The 27,895-nt window shown below is 42.8% G+C and overlaps 4 protein-coding genes across 12 annotated transcripts in view; all 4 read left to right on the forward strand.

Annotated features, from left to right (window-relative positions):
* The window catches only part of tln2a (talin 2a), an 86,330-nt gene extending 83,450 nt beyond the window's left edge, over positions 1-2,880 (forward strand). The window contains exon 58 of the mRNA XM_070958749.1: positions 1-2,880. Within this exon, the coding sequence (XP_070814850.1) occupies positions 1-129 (129 nt within the window). The 3' untranslated portion in view covers positions 130-2,880.
* A 4,576-nt stretch (positions 2,881-7,456) lies between these two features.
* Positions 7,457-17,238, forward strand: LOC139338792 (tropomyosin alpha-1 chain-like). Of its 9 annotated transcripts, none has more exons than XM_070974096.1 (10): positions 7,548-7,742; positions 8,288-8,413; positions 10,720-10,853; positions 12,251-12,368; positions 12,569-12,639; positions 12,779-12,854; positions 12,987-13,049; positions 13,301-13,370; positions 13,993-14,071; positions 15,423-17,238. In XM_070974096.1, exons 1-10 carry the CDS (start codon positions 7,629-7,631, stop codon positions 15,442-15,444), a joined length of 873 nt encoding a protein of 290 aa, XP_070830197.1. In that variant the 5' UTR covers positions 7,548-7,628; the 3' UTR covers positions 15,445-17,238. The 9 variants fall into 9 exon arrangements, with proteins under 9 accessions (XP_070830281.1, XP_070830197.1, XP_070830368.1 ...); XM_070974267.1 differs by lacking the exon at positions 15,423-17,238 and adding an exon at positions 14,476-14,610 and having other exon boundaries at positions 7,549-7,742; XM_070974180.1 differs by lacking the exon at positions 13,993-14,071 and having other exon boundaries at positions 7,457-7,742; positions 16,546-17,238.
* A 405-nt stretch (positions 17,239-17,643) lies between these two features.
* fbxo22 (F-box protein 22) lies at positions 17,644-25,448 on the forward strand. The gene is made up of 7 exons (XM_070970482.1): positions 17,644-17,838; positions 18,103-18,235; positions 18,928-19,015; positions 20,680-20,778; positions 22,785-22,937; positions 23,054-23,219; positions 23,606-25,448. Exons 1-7 carry the CDS (start codon positions 17,708-17,710, stop codon positions 23,997-23,999), a joined length of 1,164 nt encoding a protein of 387 aa, XP_070826583.1. The 5' UTR covers positions 17,644-17,707; the 3' UTR covers positions 24,000-25,448.
* A 349-nt stretch (positions 25,449-25,797) lies between these two features.
* Positions 25,798-27,895, forward strand: part of LOC139336033 (transmembrane protein 266-like) — a 47,787-nt gene continuing 45,689 nt past the window's right edge. Inside the window, exons 1-2 of the mRNA XM_070969922.1 lie at positions 25,798-26,642; positions 27,384-27,521. Coding sequence (XP_070826023.1) covers positions 27,508-27,521 — 14 coding nt within the window. The 5' untranslated portion in view covers positions 25,798-26,642; positions 27,384-27,507. The remainder of the gene's footprint in view (positions 26,643-27,383; positions 27,522-27,895) is intronic.

A 27,895-nucleotide genomic window follows, 5' to 3' on the forward strand; every position in this document is an offset into this window, starting at 1 on the left:
ATCATTGCAGCCCAAGAGGAGATGCTGAGGAAGGAGAGAGAGCTGGAAGAAGCCCGGAAGAAGCTGGCTCAGATCAGACAGCAGCAGTACAAGTTCCTGCCCAGCGAGCTACGAGAGGACAACAACTAATTACTCAAGCTGGCCATCGCTGCAGCGTACGCTCGAAGCAGTGCGACCAGCACGTCTGTGTTTGTGTGTGTTTGTCCTTTTTAATGGCGCACCTGAACAGGTACGCGGCCTGCAGCTACTTCAGATATGTTGTGACTGATCTAACAAACCAGTAATGCCCAAGTCTGCAGCGAACACCATCGACTGAGTCCACAGGACGTGGACAGATCTGAAAATCGACTACGAGCAAGTTAAAAATACGTCTGCCTGAAAGTGATTACTTTCTGAAAACAACATAAAGATTGTGGCGACTCCACTGAAGACCTGCTTTTTGTCCTCATGTAAAGCATTAACTCCTTTGCCCTTTGGTGTAATCTGAACCAGAATGTGACAGGCTTGGGACAAACCGTACGGCTCATATGCTCTCATGTTTGCCCATAAGCTACAGTTTCTCTTTTTCTTTGACAAATCTAGTTCACGTACTTTTAAGATGAAGAATTGATTGTATTGCCGTTCATGTGATATCGCCGTTTAACTGCAGCGTCACAAAAAGATTTCAGCTCAGTACTCTATTTGTACGAATGTTGGCCTTCATGCTCCCGTTTGGCACCTTACTGTCTGTTTGAATCACGTGGCGTGTCTTTAATTAAGTGGTCACAAACCCTAATATGAAGGAAGGTAGGTGTTTCGTGGACCACACTGTATATTTCCATATGGACAGTTGTTTTTTCGGGAATCTTCCTTTAAGTAGACAGTGATATTCAGCGTCTTTGCTTTCTTTCTTGTCGTTTTTTTAATGCTGGTATTGATGGGCTCCACATGCAAAATGTCTTTTTAAGATGCAACAAATTCTACATGTTTGTCGAAGCCCGTGAATATAGGTATCATCGTGTGCAGCTGCTGAGACTCAAGTCGAATGTTGAACATTATGTTACCATGTGAATGCTTTTTCTACACAGGAAGACATATTACCATAGAAGGAATATTTATTACTCAAAAGTATTTTTAGCAGAGAGGGCTCCTTCAGAGGCAGGAGTAGTCTTCGCCACCACTAGCCGAGCTAGGTGGCTAACCCTGTGCCGGCTTCAAGTCAGACATCTTTTTTTGTTCCTCATCACTTTACGTATTGAGGCTTTTACACACAGTATAAATGAAATTTGATCATGATGCAATAACATGGATGGTGCTTTAGGGGGCAGCATTGGTTTCCCTTCCACCATGCAAACTTGAAGTAATAATGGGAGGCGATATAGTGTAGAATATGTGGGTAGAGTCACTTGGCAGGTCGATTTGGCTACAACATCATGCAAATTAAGAATACCTGTAAATACCTCAGACCTCTTGAATCAACCAGTTGCGGCTTGAACTGCTTCTGTGCTATAATGAATACCCTCCCTGCAGATTTACTTTGGCACTTCCACTGTTAGTGATTCTAGTCATTTTTTCAGCAATACTCAATCACTGCCAGGGATTTGATTTGAGTCAGTTCACCTCCAATTCTGCAATTTCAGGACGCAGCAAAATTCAGAATCAGACAATAACTGCAATAAGCAAACCCTGACAATTGAAACGCTTAAGAATTGATGTGAAAATAAGTCAATTTAAAGTGAAGTGACTGCAACGCTAATCACTGCAGCTTTTTGTTCATCACTGTCTGAATTGAAGGGTGTTCTGTGCGACTTCACTGAATATACTACTTGCTGCAACAGAGCAACCTTTTGTTTACCGAGTTTGATTGTAGTGTGTTTGGTTCCCTCGTCTTACTATACGGGCTGTGTTTCAATATTAAACTACAGTATATTGTAAGATTAGGTCCTGCTGTGAAAATGCATGGTTTTGTGCTTCAGATGCATCTTGTTGTTTAAGCAGCGACGGGGTTCAACTTTTAAGGATGCACTGCTTCTCTTACAGACAGTATACCACAGCAAATAGACAGGCCATCACCTTTGAGTTTTCTGAGCAGTTGGGTCTGAATTCAGCGGTGTTTTCTGGCATATTTTTTGTGTTAGGGAGGGAAGTGGGATGGGGGGGGTCCACTGCTCATCAGTCAAGTCTGTAGTGTTATTATTAGTGCCTTAGTCCGTAGCCCATACAGTGTCTGGTCTGCTTGAGTGACAGCTTCACTTCACTGGTTAATAAAAGGTACTGGACAAGTAAATGTTTTGGGAATGTGGGTTCAGTGTCAGTGGGTTTTCTAACGTTTGTTGTTCCTCTTAAAGTGCTGAACCAACTGCATCCCCTCTACCTTTCTCTTTAATCTCTCTGCCACATGTAAGGCCTTTTGGGGATGACAGAGGAACTGTCCACCAGTCAAAAAAATGTGTTGCTGTTTAAAATCTACCATCTATATATATATAAGTATGTATATTATATATATGAACACATTTTTGTACTGCATTCCATGTACCACAGTGCTTCTAAACTGCGCCAGACTGGAGATTTGTGTCAGTCAACTGCTTTATTGTATGTTATGAAGTCACTGAAATTTTCTGGATTGGCTTTTTTTTTCTTGTGCTTTTAAGCCTCTATGAAAGATAAATGTGATAAGAACATTTCGAAATATCTGTCACCATTAAGATGTCATGACGCATTTCAATGACGTGGAGTAAATTGAAGTGTCCTGTATGTTTTTCCTCCCTTAACAGAAATAAAATTATGAAGTTACTACAATAAAGACAAGTGATAACGGTAACGGTATAAAAGATATTTATCTGGCCTCAATAAAACTATTTTTTGTATTCACTGAAAATAAAGCATTTCAATGGAACATTGTGTGTCAAATTGCCTTTTGTGGTTATTTAATTTGCGCCTCTGGTGTCTTCTAGTTTGAGGTCTTCCTGAACATCAACAGGAATTTCATTGCCTTTGGACTTGGAAATTATATAGTTACACTGACGGGAAAAAAAGGCAGAAAAAGATGCACACTGGATTAGACTTTAAAGTTGTTTGGAGCACATGAGCTGAATCACACCCCTCACAAGCTCAAATATCTGGAACCACATCAGGGCCGGAGCTCCCGCTGAAGGCACTGAGGTCATGTCCTCAGCGTTTGCTGAGTAAATCTGTTTGTCTTGTCTTTTTGCTACTTGTTCTGCAATTCAAAACTTCTACAGGCAAATTCCAGTCTGTTCAGACTCAATATGCTTAACTTGGACTACCTGGAGGTGGAAAAACAAAGAACTATAGGGATGGGTATCGACATTGGTGCCATTAGCCGACAATGCTTAGGGGAATACAAACATCATTTGGCCAGTTTTGTGGTATTTTTTCTCATTTAAGACATGTCAATCTGTCTAAAGAGGAAGAAAATCGAGATCAGTAAACATCTGATTAAAGAATCTGTGAACAAGGCCAAGAATTGGACCAAACATTTGAAACTTTCCACACTTTTCACTCCTCAATGCCACAAGGACATTTTGGTTGGTATTCAAAATGTGTTGAGGTTCAACACTCAGGCCTGTACGTTCCCCAGCAGAGGTTTACTCCTGGAGGTTTGGAGACATTTAGACCTTTTTTTGGGAAATGAAATTCTCAGAAAATGCAAATTCAACAGTTTCCAGAATAAATAAAGTATGAAGCATCCAACTCTCCGTGTGTGTGTGTGTGTGTGTGTGTGTGTGTGTGTGTTATATCCCCTCACGATGCCTCAGCCGTAGTCCCAACAGAACTCCGCTACAAGTTCTCCAGTCCCACTGAATAACACAGAGGTGAGTTCTTGCAGGCAAACAAGGTCGCTTTAAGTGTCTGTGTCACTTTAGTGTCAAGACAAGATGGTATTTCTGAGTCAGCACTAAACCTGGGGCTATATTGAGTCCATGCTATGAACTGAGACCTGTGCTAAATTTGTCTGGCACTAAAATTTGAGGCGGCAATGTCAGTTACACTGTCACAGCTGCTCCAGCACCGCTTTTAAACCTGGAATCCTGTTTTTCTGCGATATCCCTTAAAGTTAGTTCTTCTGGCTACACTTTTGTACGCTTTTCCTCATGATCCAAATCTAAATGTCACACACTCCTTAACACTTTCCGCTTCCTATTGGATCTGACTTGAGACAAGAGGCCTTGATACACTAGCTTTGCTGAAGAGGAGACAGCGAGAACCCTGGCTAAAAGGACGAGGGCATTGAATTTAATGTGGACAAGCAGCTGATAGAAGACAGCTCATCCATTATTTTTATGCCCTAAATCTAATTATAATAAACGTCAGAAAGCGGGTACGGTTACTGATGACTGCAGCAAGCTGTGCAGTAAGGTTACAGGGTCCATCCACTCAAGACGTTCAATTCGTTCTATTCAATGTAAGATTACCTGTCCGGACTTGTGGGCGCCAGTTTCTTGATTCTCTCCTCTGAGCCACTGTGACCTGAAGCCGGTGCTTCATTTTTCACATTGTGTTTTCAATAAAAAGTGTCACGTCAGGTTGCTGGCTTTGTTACTCCGCAGATGGAAAATGACACACCGATGACACGCTGTAACAAGCATTCATCATGTTGATATTTTTACATGACCTCACATACAGTATGAGCTCTGCACGTCTAAACCGTTATGTTGAGGTTGATTAGGTTGAGTCACCGCGTGAGATGAAGTTTGACTCAGAAGGAGTGAGTGGAACAGCAACATTACTCCCCCTCCATACTTTTAATTATGGAGCAGGAGGTGAGAAATTCCTGTCTAGACGTTAACAATGAAATCATCGCCGTAGTCCCATTTTTGTCTGGGAACTGCTCAGCCAGCTTCCTCGACACATCTATGATGAGCCATTCAGACAGCTCCGGGCTTTTATTTGTGGTCTGACCCTGCAGCATCGAGGTTTGATAAACTGTGCTTTGACTGTGCTGAGCTGTGACGCACCGCAGAAACAAAGACTGTGTTTAGATTTATGAGTTCTTCACAACAATAAATCAGTATTGCATACATGGCCATCAACAGACAATGGTCACCTAATGAAATCCAACTTCAAAGGTCTTTCAACTTCACATGAAAGGCCAGAACATCATTGTTACAATGCCACATGCTTCCCTGCATGATGGGAATTCTGGGAATACTGAGGCTTGTTTCAGTGATCACGGCTGTCAGCATGAATTTGGCTCACTGTGAAACCTTTGTGAAACCTAAACCACTGATTTCTGCTGAGCTCTACTCAAGAAATAACAGCTGGGATATGCAATAATGTGAAATGTGGTTTAACACCTTTAGCCACTAATAGGTGAGGAATAAGGCCTGTTTCTGCACATCTACCCAAGTCTGACAATGGTCAGACTTTAGATTGTAGAACAAAACAATGTGATAAAAGGCTCCAAAGACTCTTGCAGTTGACCACTTGGTCTTCGCTGCAGGCAGAAATACTGTAAACATGTTGTCCATGTGTAACGGCCCTGGCAGGAAAATGTAAAAATCACATTTTTACTGCAAGTGTAAGTCCCACAAAGAATAGAGAACAAAGACCTCTGTGAGCACTATAGAGAACTCATGCTGTATGTATTTTTGAATGATTTACAGACCCCTGACTCAAAACCCAAACATTCAACCTGACTAAATCATTAATTGTTGGACAGGTACAATGTGGTGGCGTTCGTCTCTCTATCTATCCAGGGTGCTAGGGTGACATGGATTGCGCCATGAGCCTCTCTGATCTCTGTATATGACTGGTATGCCTGTCTGGCTGCTTAACAGTCCACAAAACACATGGTGGGATGACAACACAGTGACAGCTGACGGCCTTAAAAAAAGCTCCACAGGAAGGATATCAGGCTGGCCCCCCAAGGAGATAAAATACAGGAGAAAAGGGACAAATGATTTAATACAAATACTTTAATAAATATAGATTATTATTTATTAGAGCAAAGAAATAATCTTGAAATTCAACTAAAAAAACTTTGAGACTAATTTGTAGTATTTCTTCTTCAGCTGTTCAAACCAAGAAGCAATCACACATCATTATCGGTCAACCTTAAGGAGTATGATTAATCAAGACTTAAGAAATTAAGCAAAAGTGAGGAGTTTTTGGTGTGACTTATCATTTAGCCTGCTTGTTTTATTCTGTTTTTGTCCCAATCCCCTTCACAAAGGAACCAAAATAGTGAAAGCTAATGCCCCTCTTCTAAAAGACAGGCTCAGTCGGCATGGGAGTGGCCACAGGGGCCACAAACAGAGTCAAGCAGGTGCTCTCTAGGCAGTAAGACCCCAAAAATATGCACTCAACAGAATAAAAGCAGAATGGCTGGGCCAGGGAAGAGCGGGAGGATGTTAAAGAATGAAAGCTCCTTTGAGAATGACAGAATACAGTCAGCACGGGTTGTTATGCCTTATGGACATGGAGACAGTGTTGTTCATATACAATCTGACTTATTATTGAAATATATCTTATTTTCACCCACTAACTTATATTTAGTTATTACTGAGATTGATTTTTACTGTCAAGGTCCAATTTCCCTCACATATACAAAAATTAATGACTCTGGTCGACAGTAAACTATAATTACTCAACCAGTCCCGACCACAGGTTGTGTGCGACAGCTGCGGCTGTGCCAGTGGCCCTGTGAACTACGACAGAGGCGCTGTCAGGGGGGCTGTTGAAATGTCAGAGCTTCTGTATCTACCACTGCGCACGCCAATGTATCCACTGCATCTCGTATGAGATATAACTCTCAGGCATGCACTAGCTGAGAGAAGAGTTGGACAAGCTCAATGTTATACCTCTGCAGAGAGCAAAGCCTATCTGGTTGCTGCTCGGATGTTGAACTATGCTGTGAGGGAGCTGCTGAAATGATCCCTGGAAGACAAACAAGCCATATTGGCTAATATGACACCCCGCAGAGGGGGAAGAACTTTCACAGGGGCTTATCCAATCACATATATTTGTTTTGTATGAATAGACCTGATGCATGGAGTGCTATTACAATTCATTCTGTTACTAATCTGTGTTGAAATGTTGGTATTTGTTGCGAGTTCATGATTCATTAAACACTGTATTTTATTTGGCCACAGTTAGGTGTAAAATAAAATATCTATATCTATCTATATTGTCTAATTATTCCTCATGTGGCTTTTCTCACCTGTAGTTTTGGGTTATTCTCCTGTGTGATAATTGGGTCACTATTATCAGCATGTTTCTCCCAAATAACCCCCCTCTGAGGAGCTACTACCTCTTGTCACTCTACTTCCTAGATTTCAATTGGAGGGTGTTGGTAACAGGAGTGGACGTCCTGGTGTGAGGGGGCAGTGCTTTCCTGACGTCCATGTCCCATGTATAGTCATAGAACTTGTCAAATGTCTTAGAAGAGCGAATCACTGAAGAGATCCAGAAAAAAAGACAGGTCCCGCGTTGACTAACAGCTGCTGTTGTATCCAAAAAAGTATTGGGTATCCAGTAACTGCCCAGCCGAACTACATATTTGACTCACTACAACCCAGGCGAGCTCGCACTCCAGCTTGGCGTTCAGTGTAGGTCAGACGCTCCGATCTCTTCATTCAGTTTCTTTTGTTTTTGGTTTGCTCGGACTCCCCCGACACTAAGCAGCCATGGATGCCATCAAGAAGAAGATGCAGATGCTCAAGCTCGACAAGGAGAACGCCTTGGATAGAGCTGAGCAGGCCGAGTCAGACAAGAAGGCATCGGAGGACAGGAGCAAACAGGTCGGCATCCAGTGTGAAACCCGCTCTGGTGCTTTTACGCACCGGTGTCAATGGCACAGTGCGCCCGGCGCTGCGGTTCCTGCATTTCCAGCGTCCTGTTACTGAGGATTAATTTGCCTGTCATCATAGGATTAAGTTAACTTTTTAAAAATTGAAAATCTTTGCTTTTTGCGTTTTTTTTAATTTATTGTTATTCATACATACATACATACATACATACATACATACATACATACATACATACATACATACATACATACATACATACTTATTAAGGCTGCATGAAGTTGGCAACAATTTACATTTTAGATTTACTGTTGGATCCAGTATAATTTAGCTATAGTGCCTGACAAGAAGCATTTTCTAATAGCCTAGAAAAACTGTATTTCTAAATGACTTATATAAAGTCTGTGATGTAGTACAAACGTATTATTTTCACACCTTAGAGATTATTTACAGACACTATGAGGTGTTGTGTGCTTGGTGTTGAGGGTGATGAGTGGTCCACATGTTAGTAAATCTCCTCTTTTTTCTTTGTGTCCAAGCTTGAGGATGACCTGGTAGCACTGCAGAAGAAGCTGAAGGCAACTGAGGATGAGTTGGACAAGTACTCTGAAGCCCTGAAGGATGCCCAGGAGAAACTGGAGCTCGCTGAGAAGAAGGCCACAGATGTGAGTCTGAGCTGACAGCACCACTGACTAGTGGAGCCCCAATAGGGCAGCCACTGCCAAATGGTTTGACCTTGAACCACCCCAATGGGTCCAGTCAGGAAACTAAGATTACAAACCCCCATACAGATTTACTCTCATTTTTATTACACAGTAATCAATTATATGAGGCCTATGTATAGGAAGAAATTATGGATAGTTAAATTTAGCTCTTGTGCTGTATATGGTAAGGTCACAGCTCGCTGGCTTACCAGTGCATTCCACAGCCATTTGGACAAATCTAGGCCCAGTGTAGGGTTTCAGCCAGGCATTTACAATCATAATTTGGCCTGTAAAATCCTTGACAGATTTGTGGTTGTTCTGGTTTCAGTTGACAGTTACAGTATGTCCAACCCTGATGAAATTACCAGTTTATTGACTGGGTTTAATGTTACACAAATTATGCCTAATTGATTATGTTGCAATCAGCAACAACAACGTCAATCACTGCAACACAACAACAGCAACAACAATATTACTGAGATGATATAAGGTAAATTTCAGTGATTTCTCAGATGGGCTTTATTGACTGATTGATTGACGGGTAAACTAAAAAAAAGTACAAAAACAGATGTATAACACACATAAAAGAAGTAGAAAACCTGGAACTACTCTACATTTTGAGCACTGAGTACAATATGAACCATGAAAAATGTATAGATAGATAGTTAAAACACCATCAAGTGCAGGAGTGCCCTGTAGAAACACATGAAATCACTAATAAAATCAGGACATAATTAACTCGTAATGAATAAGCAAATACATGAAAAATGAACTTAAGCAAGGCAATGGAATGGTGGATACAGTATCCATCTGCAGGCAGCAGTGCAACATGAGATAAAGTTATGGTAGCAGGAAAACAAAAGTGTGTGAGGTCCAATGAGTAAACAGACAATAGGACAGGAGGTCAAAGGCTGAGGAACTTGAATAATAATTTATAGAATTAATTAGGCCTTTAATTATGTGCACGCAGTTGTACCGTTATGGTTCCTAGCAGCTCATGGCTGGACCAGTGTCCAATGCCTGGAGCTGTGATTTTGATAGGGTTAGCTCAATTTACCAGTAGGGGATACACTTAAAACAGCTCATGAATTAGATAGATGTTTAACGGGCAAAAAGTATAAGAAGTGACATAAAAGTTTTTCGAGAAAACACTGGAAATCATCACAGTTGAAATTTTCTTTGGCATTTGCTAAATGTTATCATTTGCGCATAAAATCGGGTACTTCCGGGGTGGATGGCACATCCCAATCCTCATCAGCGGTTGATTAAGCGCGGTGGGGGCAGGGATCAAACGCGCCGCATCCTTCTCCAAGTGTGTGTGTATGTGAGTGTGTGTCTGCGTTGAGGCTACTCGCACAGAGCTGAGGGACAACTAGTTTAGCTAAGACAAAAAGAGCAAAAATGGCCGGTGGGAGCTCTCTGGAGGCTGTGAAGAAGAAAATCAAGTCGTTACAGGAACAGGCCGATGCGGCGGAGGACCGGGCGGCGGTTCTACAGCGGGAACTGAACCAGGAGCGGAGCGCGAGGGAAGCAGTAAGCCACTGCTAATTGTTTAAGGCAATTAGTCGTCAGACTGTCGACGGCATTAGGCGTAAATCTGGTCAGAAAGCGTGGCTGCTAAGGCCTAGACAGCGACGGTTTATGCTCAAATGCCGTCAGGTATCCTCAGGTACACATGTGTGAAATTAGCCCAGTGTAGGACGCGGGTAAACGATGGGTAGGTGAAAGGACCACCACCCGGTACGTCCAGAAAAAACAAATAGGCTGTAACAAGTACGCTAACGCTGCAGCAGCAACGCTGGTCCAGTGAGATAAAACCCTCTCCTGTGTAAAACTCCCGCAGGCCACTAGCTAGTTGGAGGACAGGGGAGCTGCTTTTTACCCCTCCGTTATACTGAACTGTAGCAGGGTTGCTAATTTGTTTATGGGACAAGATGACTGAAATACGGAGACAGGATAGTGCAGGTCTCACCGGAGGAAGGGTGGATAAACTATTGTAGCATCTTACTGCTAACATGTGGTAGGTTTAAAATGAGTGTTAAAATAAGAGACGTGCCATCCACCCCTCAGGCTGTGGAGGAAACGTGCATACTAGAGCCTGCATCCTCCCTTGGGCGTGTCCCTGGCCTAGCCCAAGCTCTCCTAGGAGAACATGAAGGGTTGGATGTAGCAACCCTGCAAAGCCCAGCTGAAGCAAGGTTCGTGATTTTAGCCTTTATGAGACGCTAGATTTGACTGTATATGAATGTGGTGTTTTGTTCTCCTAGGCTGAGGGTGATGTAGCCTCCCTGAACAGACGTATCCAGCTGGTTGAGGAGGAGTTGGACCGTGCTCAGGAGCGTCTGGCCACAGCTCTGACCAAGCTGGAGGAGGCAGAGAAGGCTGCTGATGAGAGTGAGAGGTGGGTACATAACACCCGTTAAGCCCAGGAAGACCCCAACACAGTCCACTCGTAGGCCCTGCTGTTAGTCCTCAGTGTCACTCAGAGAAATCACAGCTGTGCTTCACTTTACATGGAACTTCACAATTTGAAAGGTTTTTAGTTCCCCATCACCTCATATTATTTGTTTCGCTGAAATATAGTCTCTGAAAAAGACCAATGAGGACAGATTCGGACAGGATGTTTTGATTTTGATAGTCCAGTCCTGCATCATACAACATGCAGCTTCAAACTTTTTGAGGCACAGTGGTCATTCTGCCACTGAATGCTTTTAAAACAAATAGGAAAGCAAATCCTATCACTCTAGCACTGAAATACTGCATTCTACTTAACTACAATTACCTAAAAATCAAGGATAGCATAACATAACATTTTGTTGAGAGTAGCACTCCTGTTATTGTGCTCACTGCTGCCACTGGTGGCTGGAAGTAATATTACGCTGATGTTCAGAAGTAAGCACTCAATTAAAACAGGGTGACAGAATAATGTGATAAGACACACAAGGCTTACAGTGATTTTAGAACGGTTAAAGGGCTAATTATGTTAGCACTCCTCTTCGCAGGTAGGGGATTTTTGACTGTTGACAGGCGCATTTGAATTGTGGGATGCCACAATCAAGGATATTGCTCCAGCGTCCGCTCTCGTTGTAGTTTGCGCTGTAGTAAGATTGCAGGGGCGATTCACATTTATGTCCCGTCACTGACAGGATTTCTCTTGCTTCTGGACCAGCATCAAAGTTTTTCCCCTGTAGCTCTGCATTCCAGACAAAGCTGCACATTGAACCAGATTTTGTTGACAAGACAATCACTTGTATTTTGGATTCAGTGCCTGAGAGTGCCTCTGTTAACGATTAGTGCTGGGATGTTTTGTTGCATTCTTCTCTGCAAAAGTTTTTTTTCATTCCTCCATCTAAAGGCTGGTTGTGGGTGATAAACTCTTTCTACAGACACCAGGATCAGCTGATTGCTAGCTCATTGACGTACTGGTTAAGGATGTTTGTTTATGGCTTGGTGTTTATTCGTACATGGACACTCATTGTTTACAGTGTCGCCCACCATAATATGATGGACCAGTGTGTCTAAAAGTATCAACACGTTGTCCAGATAATGCAGTGTAAATGAAAGTCTGTGTAGTCCTCCTCAAAATCAGAACAGCTTCACCAGTATGAGACATCAGTGGGAAACATGCTAAACTTTCCTTCAAGCAGTGTCCTGGGTCCTTATAAGACAAGCTATTGATCACTTCAGTTATCACTATCAGTTATCAGTTATACAAGAGGGCATTATCTAAACATATTGGCCTGTTGTCGTCCCTGTGGTGCTCATGACTTACCGATCACACTGTTTTCTTTCCCTCAGAGGCATGAAGGTCATTGAGAACAGGGCAATGAAGGACGAGGAGAAGATGGAGCTGCAGGAGATCCAGCTGAAGGAGGCCAAACACATTGCAGAGGAGGCTGACCGCAAATACGAGGAGGCAGGTTTCACAGCTGTTCACGTCACTCTGAACTTTGAGCTTAGCATTGTCTAAATTCTTTCACTGCAGCGTAACAGCTAACGCCAATGGCCACTCTCTCAGGCACTTGGTATTGCTGCTAAGTCATGAATAATTATTAGAATTACAGTAGATACATTAGAGAGTTTTTTTAGACCTAACTTTGTATGTTGTGACCTCAGGTGGCCCGTAAGCTGGTGATCATTGAAAGTGACTTGGAACGTACAGAGGAGCGTGCTGAGCTGTCTGAGAGGTAACAACTTCCTTCTTTTTCCCTTCCATCTGTTCCAAGTCACAACTTTACGTAACACGTCAGATGAATTCTCTTGTATTTTTTTCTCTTTTGTCCGTGGCATCTTCCTGCTTGTTCAACCAAACCCATAAATCAATAGCAAATGCTCTGAGCTTGAGGAGGAGCTGAAAACCGTGCAGAACAACCTGAAGTCTCTGGAGGCCCAGGCAGAAAAGGTAAGGATGGCTGACCAAGAACATTTATGGCAAATAATTCTGTTTTGGACCCTTAAAGTCTGTTCACAGCCCTCTTGTATATGATATGGTCTTGCATATTTGCCTGACTCTGGCCTTTGTGTGCAACCACAGTACTCACAGAAGGAGGACAAGTACGAGGAGGAGATCAAGGTTCTTACAGACAAGCTGAAGGAGGTGAGCTAACTAAAGTTTGCCTAAATTATCCATCCATTTATTATCCATCCTACTTTTTTTTTTCAAAGGTATTTTAGAGAGCTTCTTTGTAATTGATTTTGGATGTTGACTCATTAGTTATTTGAATTAAGTATGCTGACTATATATTTTTCATTACAGCACAAAGTGTTTTAAATGTCTGCAAGGCTGTGGTTAGTAATGTGAACCTCTTAATGTGACCTGCTAATGTTTTCCTGTATCCCTCCACTCAGGCTGAGACTCGTGCTGAGTTCGCTGAGAGATCAGTCGCCAAGCTGGAGAAGACCATTGATGACCTGGAGGGTATGAATCTTATCCACTTGATTTTTAGACATCGGAAAAAGTTGTTTTTACAAAATGTAGGTGTGTGTTTGTTACAGCGCGGTTGTGATGTGCAAGGCAGTTACTGCTCAACCACTTGGCACAAAAAAGTAGAGAGAAAAGAGAAAAGTTGCTGTTTTGGAAACACTGGTGCAGTGTGAGTTTACAAGTCTGGTCAGCAGGGTGTTAAACAGTCCTCAGGACAAATATCTGCTCGGTCAGTTGTCTACCGGGGAGGGGGGAACGCAGTGGTGATCCACAGAGGCTGGCGTGATATTATTCGTGCTGGCAACAACATTTCTCACCGTATTGCTGTTTGCCATTCTGGTATAGTGACTGTTAAAGGCCAGCTTGGTCCCAAGCAGTCCTCCCAGGGTCACGGAACATGTGAGGCAGTTTCTCTGTGACTCCTCAGGAATCTGACACAACCTCAGCAGCTGTTCCATGTGCACTTCCTATTTCTGTCCTGCCTTTTTTTCCCCCACAGTTTCTCTGTTTGCGTTTTCCTTTTGACTTCTGTTCTCTGATGCTATTATCTTTCTGTTGTCTTCTTATTTTATTCCAAATCCTTCACTGCCACCTCATAACAATTGCCACACAATAGATGAGCTGTATGCCCAGAAACTGAAGTACAAGGCCATCAGCGAGGAGCTGGACCACGCCCTCAACGACATGACTTCCATGTAATTCACCTCGCACTTGTTTCTGCTGTGCCTTAGATCATGACACCCTCACCTCTAACTGGAATACAATAGCTCCCTCTTGTGGCATGTTTGAGTGTAGTGATTTTTATTCAGCTAAATCGCAGACGGTGGATTCTCCTGAGATCCTCCTTCACTGTTTTTCTAACACTGATTTGGCTGTCAACTTAATGAACGTTTCTTGTGATGTGGGTAACTGCTAACACATTTAGCTGTAGTTCCTTTGTAGTGTCTCACAGCACAGCCACATTCCTTCATAACCTTCATTCTCATTTTCTCATTCAGTTCCGCTTACTTTTTTCCTCTTTTTGGCTCTGCATGTCATTTATATTCCATTTCTTCTTTTTCTATCTCCCTCCAACACTTTTGTTCTCCTTTTTCCACAGCTAAATCTTTACACCCTTCACCCCAGAAGCTGGTTGAGTGTCCTCATCCTCATCCTCTCCTGTGCAGCACAGCCCAACTTCGTTTCCTCTGTCTCTGTATTTCTATACCTCTGCACACTGGGCTGCAGCTGCCGCCATCCATTTGTTCACCTCTCATACAGACCTTTTGAGCCGCATTGCTTTCTGTAAAATAAACATTCTTCCATCTATGCCAGCCCTTCCCCCCTTCTCCTGCCATGTTTCTTCATTTCTATTTGTCGCATCTGTTTTTGTGTTTTTTTTTGTGTTTTTTTTTTGTCTTTTATGTGTTTCAGTTTGTTTTGTTTAGTAGCTTTTGAATAAACTCTGAAGCTCCTCTCTCATTCACCGTTCCCTTTTCTTTTCGAGAGGACTGTTATTTGGTGTAATGGCACTATTGGGGTGTTAATTCTAAACAAACTAATGTTCACATGAAATACAAGGGTGATCCTCCCAGATTGAAGTAGAGGAATAAGCTAAAATACCAGCCGCCATGACAGGTTACCTGCTTTAGATTTGCTTTTTACAAAACCTAATGTGTCAAACACACTTTGTCGGCCAAAGGGATCAACTGCTGAATCACCTTAAAATGATCTTTAGTGTCAACATCCTCCTGAATCTGGATTATGCATTAGCCACTTATTGAAGGCTCATTATCTCTGGGAGATACTGGGGATAGCTACTTAAACAAAACCAACAAAAGGAAAAATGAGGAATTGATGTTGTCATGGGTAAGCACCAAGAGCGTTTGGAAATGTGGATGACAGATAGTGAGTTATTGCAGGTTAGATTGCAATGTTCATGAGGTGCGCAGTTGAACAGCTTGAATACAAACTGACATCTGTGATTAACGCTAACTCTTTGTCTTCTGTACTAACCCACCTAACTGTCTCTTTCCCTTTTCTCTTACCTGCTTTCTGACTGTCAAGACCATCTATACAAGCAGCTTGAGAAAAACCGCCTTCTGACCAATGAACTGAGAGTAGCTTTAAACGAGGCTTAAACTGGAACGGGCTCTCGTATGCTTTCATTCTTCTGAAACTCAAATGTCCAGGCATATTGTCTACTGCTGTGATATAAAAAGAGTATAGACAACTGTGTCCATGACACAAAAACTTAAGTAATGCTTTCAACAAGTGGGATACAAATCTAAGATTTTCACATTATGCATGCTCAAACTGCAGTTTCAGGTGGGAGGTCAGGCAACCTGGGGTTATGAAACTGGAATGGATTTTGCTGTATTCTTCTCACTTATTGACAGGGCTGTAGCACATCAGTCCAGTTGAAATCTGCATGGTGCTGTCACTCATTGGGTCAAGGCTGGTGGTGATGCTAGTGGCCAACAGCTGCTAAGGCTCATAAAATAATTTGAGTTGTCCAGAATTTCTTCTACATCCGCAAATCCCCCTCTGAAATGTTATGACTGCTAACCAGAGAAGTCAACTTTTCAACAAAAGTAATCTAGTAAGAGTTCAGTCTCAAGGTGCAGTTTGTTCAGCTGTGCTGAGAACCAAACTGCCCAACTTAGAGTTGTTTAGTCAAGTTTTCTATGTCTATCTGTAGCATTTCAGTCAGGACACACATCAGTGTTTTGGCTTTTTTTTGCATTAACAATACGTTTGATGACGTGACGTGATTGTGAACCCTGTGACTTTCCAGAGCAAATCTGAGTAAGCTTGGCAGATTGTCCCCGATATCACATTGAATGAGCTTAAAAACTGGATGATGACCTGGAGATGAAATCCATTGTCAAACTGCAGACTTGGTAAAAAGCCACTGTTCGGTCTCTGACCCAGCTCATACAGTTTTGGCTACAGCCCTGTCTATAGCTTGACTGTGATATCCACAGTGAATTTGCCCACAGAATTGGAATTGAGGACTTAATGAATGCTAACTTGTGTTATTGGAAAAGTTCTCACACGCGCAAGGTTTGTAACAATATCAGCACATGTCTAACACTGTTTGTTCTCCTGGGCTCGAGCTATGTCTGTTTATACTCCATGCATCTTTGTTGTTTTTCTGATTTTAACTGATGCAATGCTATATTAACAGATAAACTCACACGTGCTAAAGAAGAAGGCCTGAGCGTAAAGCAGGTGCTGGATCAGACTCTGATGGAGATGGTTAACATTTGACACAGCTCTGTTCGCCTCATTGCCTCATCTGCTCTGAGTATGACTGGCTCCCATATACGGCTGCTATAGACAGTGTCAGGCCTTGTGTTTATGTGTCCTCTGACCTTGTCACCCTGAAGAAACACAAGGTAGCACAAACAGCTTTGGTGAGCTACTCTTGAACTACACTGTTTCCGTTACACACTGTAATCAAAGGTCAGTTAACATTCACTGTATATCTTTAATAGGTTTACATGTATGTGTTGGGAAAATTTGCACTTTTGTAGGGAAAAATACTGCACATAATCATTGTGAACAAAGCCATAAGTTAAGCCAAGGTTATATAAAAGGAACTTTTATTATGTGTACTTTTGTAAAGTTGCTTGTGTGTCTTTGTTTCTTCTGTATTATAAACATATATTCAGTGTCAGTGATGTTTTTCACTGTCAGTTTGGTATAGGAAGGAATTCTTAGCGCAGTTGCTTGAATGTACTGGTTTGATCAGCTAAGTGAAAGAAAGTGTACAGTGTACTCACTTTTCTGTTCATTTTGAGGAACTGTTTTGTTCATTTGTCTCCCATTTTATCTTGAAAATGTAAAGATCATGAATAAATGGTTGGATCAAGTATAATTTGGCGCACGTGTGGCATTATTCCACTGTTTCTTTGATATTTTTTGTTACTCTGAAGACGAAATGGGGAAAATGTCAGAGGTCCAGAAACTTTTGCTTTCATTCCTGTGTTGTCTTACACGATATTCTCTATAGTGCCCTTCATTTAAGTGATACAAAATAGTACCCTAAACTTTTATTGTAGAAGTGCCGCTTGTATTGGAATTAAAAGCACAACACAATATAGTACTGAGATAAACATGAGCTATAATAGTAGTGTGTAACAGACGTGTTCTTCTTTGTTTAATAACTACTAGTTAAAAACAATATTTGCCCTTCATCAAGTTCAGGAAGTCGTAACTGCGGCAGTCCCTCCTCGCAGCAGGGGGCGCTGTGTGGCGTCCAAGCGCCTCGGCAGCGGTGGAGGAGCAGAGGTGAAAGTTCGTAGCTGGGCAACCGTGCTGGAAGACCTACGGCTTGAGAAGAAAATATGGGTGAAAATCAAGATTTTACGGGTTCTTTACAAGACAGCAAGACTGCATACGTGCTCAGCAATGTTGCCGAAGTGGTTGAGCGAATTCTGACGTTCGTACCAACCAAGTCGCTTCTCCGGATTGCAAGGTAACGGAAAGTGTTTTGTATGCTAAACAGTGAAGTTAGCTAGCTGGCTGTTGAATGGAAGTGAAACTGTATTTCAGGGACACAAATGCTGCTGCTAGACCAGCGAGTATGAGCCACTGGACCTGGTGTGCGACAGAGTTTACTGCTTTCAGGTGCTCTTCCGTATCTGACAGAAGCACGAACTCAATAGCTAGCTAGCTAACTTCTTAGCAAGTCTCTACCAAGCCAGAGGGTAAAGCTGAATGTTTTCGTGGTCTTCCACAGTGTGTGCAGACTGTGGAGAAACTGTGCCCGCAGAGTGCTAAGGACTCAGCAGCAGCTGACCTGGGTGTCAGCCCGTGGACCGTCTAACACAGAGGTCCATGCCCTCTGCAACATCCTGGCTGATGAGGTGGAGGTAAATCATCACAGTCGCATCAAGAGAACCGTAACGGAGAGATGTTGGGGACAGAAATGTCATGCGCGGGACCCAACAACAAACAAACAAACAAACAAACAAACAAACAAACAAACAACAAAACTATACAACACGTATGGTAAACCCCCCGGTAATAGACTGAGATGAAGTCGGTATGAAGTTGGATATTCGACGAACATTCACACCTGGTCGCATTTTTTTCAGTAGCTTCCATGTCATGTGACCTATTGACTCAAAGTCCATATCAGATCTTGCTACTACACTGGACAAATAAGGCACACCCGATCATGTAGTATTTTAGTGTCTCTCATATTATATCAATATTTTATTTTTATGGAAAATCTTTTTTTTTTTTTTTTTTTTTTTTTTTTTCCCCAATAGCTTCCATGTCATGTGACGTACTGACTCCAGACCAGTGCAGGATTGTTTTATTACTCAGGACACCCCATCATGACACCGTCCATGCAATGCTTGGATCAATCTTTGAGTGAGGTGGAGCATAAAGCTTCATAAAGACCTATAAATGTGTTCGGGAGCTGATTAAAAATCATTTAATCTTACATATTTTTAAATAAAAATCATTAGAAATGTGGTATATTGTTGGACCATACATTTAACAAAACGTGTGAACACTGTTTTAACTTGAGCACTTTGCTTCTGATTATTTTCAGAAAGTGTTTCTCCTACCCAAAACAGTTCTGGCAATGGTGGACTGTGAGGCCTTCAATGGACAGGCTTATTGCTACAGACAGAATAAAGGTTGGTATTAAATGATAGTACACAGTGCTGGTGGACCTTATAATATGTAGTGTTCAGTAGACAAAAAGTGTCCCACAAGTGCATGTCTGTCTCATGCGTAATTGTTGTGTTAGTGGAACATATTGCGGACATATCCTGTATGAGCTAGGAGGTGTAACATAGTCCCTCAGGAAAAGTGACTATTAAACTATAGCTATACTGTTAGCCATACTTTGAAATCGGTTTGTTTAAAATAATGTTGTTGAACGCTAGATTGTGTAAACACTCACCAGCCTCGCCTTTGCTATCTTCTTGTCAGAATATTTATCAATTACGGTTACAATTAGTCATTATCCAAAGTGACATACATATGAATCCATACACCGATAGCACAGCATCGGGGGCAGGTTTTTGGGGTTCAGTATCTTACCCAAGGATACTTCAGCATGTGGACTGCTGAGGCCAGGGATTGAACCACCAACCTCCTGAGGTCAGTAGATGACCGCTCTACCTCCTGAGTCACAGCCGCCCCTTTTGTCAGTGCCTCTGACTTCCTCTAGCATCTCCATTGCACTCTGAATTATTTACATCATAACATTACCATAGTTATGTATTAGTTGATGTAGAATACACTTAAAATACATTTGGAATGTAAAAACAACCTTGTATGACGTGTGTTTTACACTGTGTTAAAGATCTCACAGATGGCTGGAATCAGAACTAAGGAAAGCTTTAAAGTCTGTGTATTTTGATTTCCAAGATGGTTCACAAAGAGAGAAATTCACCAAAAACCTTAATCCTAAGAACTATATACATTCAAAGTCAGTCAAATATTCAAATCCATTTTAACATAGATTAATTAACACATTTCTCATAACATGTTTGTGTGTGATGTGTTTGTGTCACCATTGCCTCGGCCATTGGTCTTGTTTTGGAAGTAAACCACGGGGGTGATGTCATACTGCCTCAAAGCAAGAAACCATGTCCAAGATTTTATTCGTTCTTCTGGCGACTACTTGCTGCACTATGATATCTGTAGATATAAAAAGGACTTAATGACTGCAGTAACCTTGGTTACTTTATATTGAGTTGGTGAGCAGAGGTCATATTCTGATGGTGGCCGGTTAGCTTTAGGTTTTCTGTGTATGTTGTTCCTGTTGGTCATCTTTGTCCCTGCAGTCTCAGTGGTATATGTTATTGTGTTCTTGACATATAAAATAATTCTGGCATCATTGTCATGACTCAGAGCGCCTGCACTTGTAACCCATCAGAGTGTATCATGGTACTCACATCATGACTCACATGACTTACTCAAAAAGCAGCCATGATGCCAGAAGTTGTCATTTAGAGTTATGTGCAGTCCTGCCTGGTGAACATAGTGTGATGCATTATTATAGTTGCTATGGTTACTTGCAGCTGATACAGTGTACCTTGCTCACTGATTCAGAAGAGTGGTTAAACCATTGACTGGGACAAAAAGAGACCGACCAGCCAGTCAAAAGAGGATATATCCTGTACTGTATTTGTATGCAATTTGCTAGTATCACATAGATCTCACTGAAATGTAAAAATTAACTACATAGGTATTGTTGCATAAAGGACATTTTTAGTTTCTAGCATGATAAGCACATAAAACAGTGACCCTTCTCGTCAACATGTTTTTTTCCACCTCAACTACTCTGAAGCAAAAAAGAGTCGCCACAGCTCCGACACAGTTGAGGAACTGAAGCTGCTCTTCCCCAAAGGATGTGACGTCATGGGCATCTCTACACCTGGCATCGTCTGTAAGTGTTCCTCTTTTCTGTTTCACTCACATTTCCTCTGTCATAAAGAAGACAATAATATCTCCACCTCACAACCAGTAAAACCACTGGTAGCCACATACAGGGAATCATTTAATTCAATACTAATATAAAAATGCTTCATAAATTAGCCTTAAAGCCCTGTTATGTAGCCTTAGCATGCTCACCTACCGGGATCCTCTAAAAACAATTAAAGCTATCCAGGTATTTTGGGTAAATCTAAGAGGAATAATTCAGCAGAAAGGACTACACATTAAAGCCCAGTGCTGCTGCCTGGTTGGATAGCACAGTGGTGGCTGGCACCTCCCTTCCTCTGCCTCTGATAGATTGCCTCGTCTGCCTGGTGCTGTGCTCCCCATTTCTCCATATAATCACAACCCTGCCGAGAAGCGACTCTCCATCAGCCACATCCTCTCTCCACAAGATGATGGCTTATCAGGCTCCTGTCGTCTGTCAGGTTTAATGGCAGCCTCAGCTGTTTGCGATAACACTCATTTTGTGAAATTGCAGCTGGGGGTCACCCCTGGGTCACCACACACATCTAATTCAAATGAATGAAATCCTTGATTGGATAAGGTAGGGTCCATAGATTGTAATACGCCTGCCATACAGCCAAGATTACAAGTCATTATTTATGCGTGTTGATAATGGGGCTGTATAGTACTAAAAAGATGACTTGTGATACATCTAGACATAAAATATCTGCAGAACTCTTTGTGAATAAATGATACCAATACTGTACAAATTCAGTTACAGCAATTTCCACTTGTGCATACAGTTTACAGCTGAGTGAAAATAGCAGCCAGCTGGGGACCTGGGATGAGCAACACGCACTAAAGATGTCGATCACATGTTTTTTAGGCTAAAATGATTAATGTAATCACATAAGTGAGAGGACATATCTGAGAGCATGACAGGTGAAATAAGAATGCATGAGCTTTACTCATTGGGGGTGCATTCATGTACAGTATCTAATTTTTTGCTGCTCGGGGTCTCTCAATCAAAGCAATAACCAAAGATGTTGTTTGATGGTGTTGTGAAGTAGTGTGGGATCATGGGAGTTGTTGCCTTCATTGTTAAACAACCACCACTGGCCTTTTATTTTTTTGGGTTGGATTACTTCAGTGTTCATTATTCTGGAGGTTTTAATTGGAAGCTGAGTTATCCGCAGAATTATCCGCAGAGGTTCTCTCCTCAAGTAGGGCCTGATGATTTAGTAGTTGTGGATGAAGCTGGCTGTCTCACGATCCTGTCAATTTAATGCTAAAAATGATTCCTAACCCAGCAGGAACCACCACAGTTCATCGCTGAGGCCAACACATTAGTGCCTCCAGCTGCAGTTTTTCTAATGGCCACTAGATGCTGACTTCAGTAAAGTTCCTGCATCAAAATCAAGCTCTAGCTTCCCACTACAAAGACAAATAATTTCTACTTGAAGTTAGTAAGAATGATTGTTCATTAAGGCTTTAAGAGAAGTGTGTAGGCCTTTTTCACAGCAGATGTTATGACTTGTCGTAGCAGGAAAACCACAGAAACAATGGCTCTGTTCCATTCAAGTGCTCCAGTACGACACGACGGTGTGACAGTGAGCCGTGCACAATACCAGGACCCCGATACTGAAGCAGCTGTAACTAAGCTTTTCATTCACACCTGTGCTTTCCAACTGGCACATGATGGCAGCAAGCGGTGAACCCAATTCCAGTCTTCCTCATCCCTTCTGGAAACTAGGGTGATGCCACAGATACTGTCCGCTTTCTATGGTTGCAACTGCAGATGGGTCTACAGCACATGAGTGGTTCTCAGTAATGTACTGATATTCAGCAGGTTTCCTTTCCAAATTAACACAACAGCTGGTTTCAGTGATGAGTTCACTGTCAGATAAAAGGGAGGAACTTGTTCACTGCTTATTTTTTGGCTTAAATGAAAACTCCGACTCATGGCATGTACCTTGATATATTATGGTACTTGATGCTTGCTCCTCTGTGAAGTGACTCCCAGTGGCTCCTGCTCCAGCCCTCCTCAGGAATACCAGGAGGGGGAGGCTGGCTTTGCGGTCATGTTCCCCAGCATGGAAGGTGTCCACATCAAGCCCTTTCATTTCTGCAAGAAATCCATTTCCCCAACAGCCCTGAAGGAAGCAGGTGAGTGTAAGATCACAGCAGTCATTCAGTAATCTAAACAAAGGAGCACAAAAGTCGTCCAATCTTGCAGACCTTGTTTTTGTCTCATTCTTTCATTTGTCTTACTTTCTTTCCAGGACTAGTTGACAACCCAGAGCTTCGTGTGGTTCTAATCTTTGTCTATGAGGCATATAAATCTGGAGGAGCACGCTTCCTCAGCCAGATACTGGAGCCGCTGGCCAAGAGCAAAGCTCTCATTGCCGGAGGGCTGGTAGAAAGTGTCTTATCTCCCACCAGGCACTGGTGAGTTCACGTCCTTCACTTAAATTATGTTTCTTTTTCTCAGTGATTTTCAGAAGACTAATGCTGTTCTACAAAAATACAAATTGCAAGTGATTTCATGCAAATTCCTCAAGTTCAAATACTGTGAGGCTTCCTCAGACGTGGTTTGACTGAAGGGCTTTCCATAGATACTGGGGACTCTCACCTCATTTTGTTTGATTGACTTTAATTTCATTTCCCTGTCACTTATGCCATTCATGGAACTGACAATAGGTTTGGATTGAACTTATTAATAAACACTGAAAGTTAGGATTTTATCATTTGCAGAGTTACATTTTTCAGTGGCATTGTTTACTGCATACTCTCTGATTCTATTCACAGTCTTCCTGACATTTCTCACTCTTTAGCTGTAGCCAGGGTGCATACGGCGTGGTGGGCCTGGCCCTGAGTGGCCCTAAGGTGCAGGGGGCATCTGTGCTCTTGGACCAAGACATCAGCAACCCAAAGGCAGCTGAAGCCACCATCCGCCGCCTAAAGGCAGCCAAAATTCCTGAGAGGAACACCCTTGGGTTCATGTTCGCCTGTGTGGGGAGAGGCCAGAACTACTACAACAACCAGACCAACGTAGAGGCTGACGCCTTTCACAAGGTGTTCCCCAACACCCCGCTCTTCGGCCTGTTCGGCAACGGCGAGATTGGCTGCGACCGAATCATCAAAGACGACTACACGCTGTGTGACACTGACACAGACAGTCTGCAGCATGAGTACACGACAGTCATGACCCTGGTCCATCTAGGCTAACTGACTGACCCACGGTGACTATGGACAAACAGAAAGAAAGGACAACCCATCGTGCTCCTGTTTGCAGCACGATCAGTCTGTTCGCTGTGTAACTCACATCACGACTCAGAATATTGCTGTCACCATTTCTGCTCATACAGCGGGAAAGCGATCCCTTTAGCCATCAACGTAATGGCGTCATTTGGGAAATTGTGTCCCGCCTCGGAGACTGTGTGTAAACACAGTTGACACAAGACAAACCGATCATCTCTTTTTTTTAATGTTGTAAAATATATGTGTTTATATTTTCCCCAAATTTCGGGCACATTCAAGGCATATCTTGCAACTTCATCCTCATGGTCTGTTGGCTTTGCAGGTGAGTAAATTATATACGCTTGTGGTCCTACGAGCGATTGTTAAACTGTAGTTGTTGCTTCAGCGCAGGCACTTTCTATTCCTGTAAGTGAGAGGAGTGTGGTCCCTCTTCCACAGAATCAAGGTAATCTTGATTCGAATGCTCTTGTTATGTAGGTTTTACACTTATGTTTTTTTACACCAGAGAAGAAATAATAAACCGTGTTAGCCTACAGATTAATCCTCTTTTGCTAGATATGTATGTACCGCGGTTCATTTGGGCACAGAGGAATCAGTTCGAATCTTACAGTGCCTCTTTTTTTTCATCCACATGTCAGGTCGCATCTCCTGCTACCTACATCCAACTGTTAATGGATGAGCTCAATGGTGACTTCGTCTCCCCAGCTCCTGCTGCTTAAATGAAAGATTCATCCTAAAACAAGAGAGAACGCGGCCACCCTGTTAGCTGTGTTAGTGACACTGACTAGCAGAAACTCTCACTTTCACCTCACTTTACTCTCATCTCTCCTGCAGTGAGCTAGCTTTAGGAAAAAGTGGTTGGAAATTGAAGATGCACTGTTCAAAGTCAGAAAAAATGGTACCCTTTGCAAAGCTAATACATGGTAAAGCCTGAAATCTTGATAGCGTAGTCTGAGACTAACTACCTAGTTGCACGTTTGAAAAAGCTGCCAAATATAAGAAATGATATTGCTCTTTGACAAAATCTATTAATCCTTCTTGATGGCCCTGCGATTGATCGATGTCATGCTTTTTCCTCATTAAGACGAATCTCCTCATGACACAAGGGTGCAGTGTGTAGGTCTGTTGGTGGTTAGTTGCTGTTATATGTTGAAGTTCAGCTTTTCTGTATACTCTGCAATGATGATTGTTGCAAGAATAGACATTGTTCAAGAGAGCTCCAGTATTTTTACTTTTAAAAAGTCCTCCTTTGTATCATAACGCACACATCTGCCCTCATAGTTTTTGCAGATAAAACTAAGTCTTAGTGTTTTTGGTTCATTGAACAAAGCTGTCTCTGGTGTTGATGCACTTTTCTACGTGTGCCAAATCGTGTCTGTTCTGCTCTTTTCCTCAATAAAGGACAAACCTTTAGTATATTGATGTATGCTTATTTTGTGTCTTTAACGCCGCTCCAGCAGCGTGCTTAGACCCGCTCCCTGAGCCTACCGGCCGCTCGCATCCTCCCCGGTTGTAACCACAGGCCTACTACACTTAATTCACATCACCACTTTTCCTCCTTTGTGCACACCCTGAAATCTGAGCCTCAGCCTATGATATCTCCAGCAGCCCACGTCCAGGCGTGTTTGAATAAAGGAAGAGACGCTTGGGATTGATTGATGGTCGCTTTAACCATCGACTGGCTAATCCCGATGAATGACAAACGGTTAAACCAATTGCTGTTAACGCAATTTATATTCCCATAGTATCTTTATTTTGGGAAACCGTAAAAAAACCCCGCTCATGACACGGAGAGGGACGACCTATCAGGCGTAAAGCTAATAAAATCATCTGTGGCGATAATCCGCTCACAAATTGGCCTCGATCGGGAACTGAGAAAATCTGCTCACAGGCTTTCTTTCTTTCACGCGCACTCACACACGCTCACACACACACACACGGACAACATTTTTAGACTGCTATGTCGTGACCGGAGCGATGCAAATGTCACACTATTCATTGGCTACTGTCAGTCTCCGGCACGAAAACGTCAATGTTTTGATGGCGTTCGGCTGAAATGCGCCCTGTGTTGGCCGGCTGCTGCTGAGGAAGCGGCTCGGTTCGGAGCCGACGGCTTTGTCGGGCTCGCTTCAGCACCTGGACAGCTCCTTTCGCAGGGTTCCCCGCTGCGCTCGCCGGGGAAACCCTCGGCTGAGGAGCAGAACCTGGATCTGGATCTGGAGCAGTACACGCACAACCCTCAGCGAGGAGGAGGAGGAGGAGGAGGAGGAGGAGGAAGACTTCGCACTTTCAAGGGTCCTTATTTGATCTGAATAACCCTTAAAAGCTAACATGATCTTGCCGAGTGACGATGCTTCTTGCACTTGAGCTTCAGCCGCTCTTTTGGTTTTCCACTGAAATCCGAGCAGCGCAAGTGGGAGCAGCGGAAGCAGCAGCAGAAGCGGTGGTGGTGCTCGTCCAATGCAAAAGTGCTAAGGATAGCTGCAGCCTACACACACTGCGAGCCTGCTGCTGCTTCACTTACTCTCATCACCACCGAGGGAGACATTACTATCAGCAAGGGGGCAGCGGGAGGCACGATTACCCGTCAACAATGTAAATCTCACACAGGTAAGTCCTTTCTCCGGATAAATCATTCATTTATGGACAGCGAGGAGCTGTCAGTAGTTGTTCTGCGCACAACTCTCATCTGGTTTCTCCTCTCTGCATTCCAGCAAGTACATCGGCTTGATCACAGGTGTAGTTATTACTGTGATGGCAGGAAGTGAGAATCTGAAATGCACCGAACTCAGTTTGGAGAGAGTTGAACCAGAACTGTGAGCAGATAGATTAAAAGTTAATGTTTGCACGAGTTAGTTTATGTTTTTGGTGATAACAGGCTTTTGGTGTCTGTTTGGAGTGTAGGCTCTGTGGTGAGTGAAGTCTGTGGTTGATGTCTGACATTTTCATTGAAATCAACTTTTCAGCTGCAGGGTTGGGGGTTTCTGTCGGTCTGATATTTGCCACCATACTCAAGGACAAGCCCTCCAACACGGTCCCTGTGGCTCGTGTGATGAATGCAATGAGCTCCCCTGATTTTAACACATATTTTTCATCAGCAGATACAAGAAACAAATCATAGGAGTCAGCAGAGAAGGAGCTTCACTTGTTCCTAATAGCAGAAGTTGTGATGTTACAGTAGCTGTCACAGTTTTACTTGATATGGAAACGCTGCAGATATCAGGCCGAACACTCACTGTTTGCATCTCCAGCCATTGTGGCGAGTAAAGTTACAGATGATTATTAGTCCTGCATGAAACATGAAGGAATCTCACTTTTCCTCATGTGCAGTAACGAGTGTGTTTCTTCCAGGTTCAACATGAAAGCAGCATCCATCGGGAGAAAAGGTGAACTGCAGCACTAAAACAACCAGAACTGAGTGGAAACCTTGTGACAAGTGCCACCACCATCTCCCCTCACTCCATCACCCAGCATCATGGCAAATGCTGAGTAAGTACAGTCCATCGCGGATCTTACTTTCTCCTCTTCCTCGCTCTCTCCTCGTATGGATTCCTTCCTCTTCCTTTCACGTTACACTTCACCTCAACTTTACTCTTCACTCAATCTCAATCTCGATCTTCTGTGCCTCATTCTCTACAATAATGACCTTTGTTCCCCCAGACACTGCTACAGTTGAGGTGTCTCGGCCCGGGTCACTCTGAATGCTAAACACAGACGCACACTGAGATGCAGAAACACACCTGCACATTGCTGACAAACACAGCGTCCATTCTGCAGCCCTGTCCACGGCTCACTGTGCTAATCCTTTCTGTGGAACAGCATACATTGATTATTATTATCCTTAACTATTACAAATTAACACC

This window comes from Chaetodon trifascialis, chromosome 1 (assembly GCF_039877785.1).
Source record: "Chaetodon trifascialis isolate fChaTrf1 chromosome 1, fChaTrf1.hap1, whole genome shotgun sequence".
NCBI classification, from domain to species: domain Eukaryota; kingdom Metazoa; phylum Chordata; class Actinopteri; order Chaetodontiformes; family Chaetodontidae; genus Chaetodon; species Chaetodon trifascialis.

What these genes read in the sequence shown, in the direction of transcription:
- LOC139338792 (XM_070974096.1), top strand. Translation starts at nt 7,629, where the DNA reads ATGGATGCCATCAAGAAGAAGATGCAGATGCTCAAGCTCGACAAGGAG. An exon ending in CGGAGGACAGGAGCAAACAG is followed by an intron (nt 7,743 to 8,287) that starts GTCGGCATCCAG and finishes TTTGTGTCCAAG; the next exon opens with CTTGAGGATGACCTGGTAGC. An exon ending in CTGACCGCAAATACGAGGAG is followed by an intron (nt 12,369 to 12,568) that starts GCAGGTTTCACA and finishes TTGTGACCTCAG; the next exon opens with GTGGCCCGTAAGCTGGTGAT.
- fbxo22 (XM_070970482.1), top strand. Translation starts at nt 17,708, where the DNA reads ATGGGTGAAAATCAAGATTTTACGGGTTCTTTACAAGACAGCAAGACT. An exon ending in TTGCTACAGACAGAATAAAG is followed by an intron (nt 19,016 to 20,679) that starts GTTGGTATTAAA and finishes ACTACTCTGAAG; the next exon opens with CAAAAAAGAGTCGCCACAGC. An exon ending in AACAGCCCTGAAGGAAGCAG is followed by an intron (nt 22,938 to 23,053) that starts GTGAGTGTAAGA and finishes CTTTCTTTCCAG; the next exon opens with GACTAGTTGACAACCCAGAG.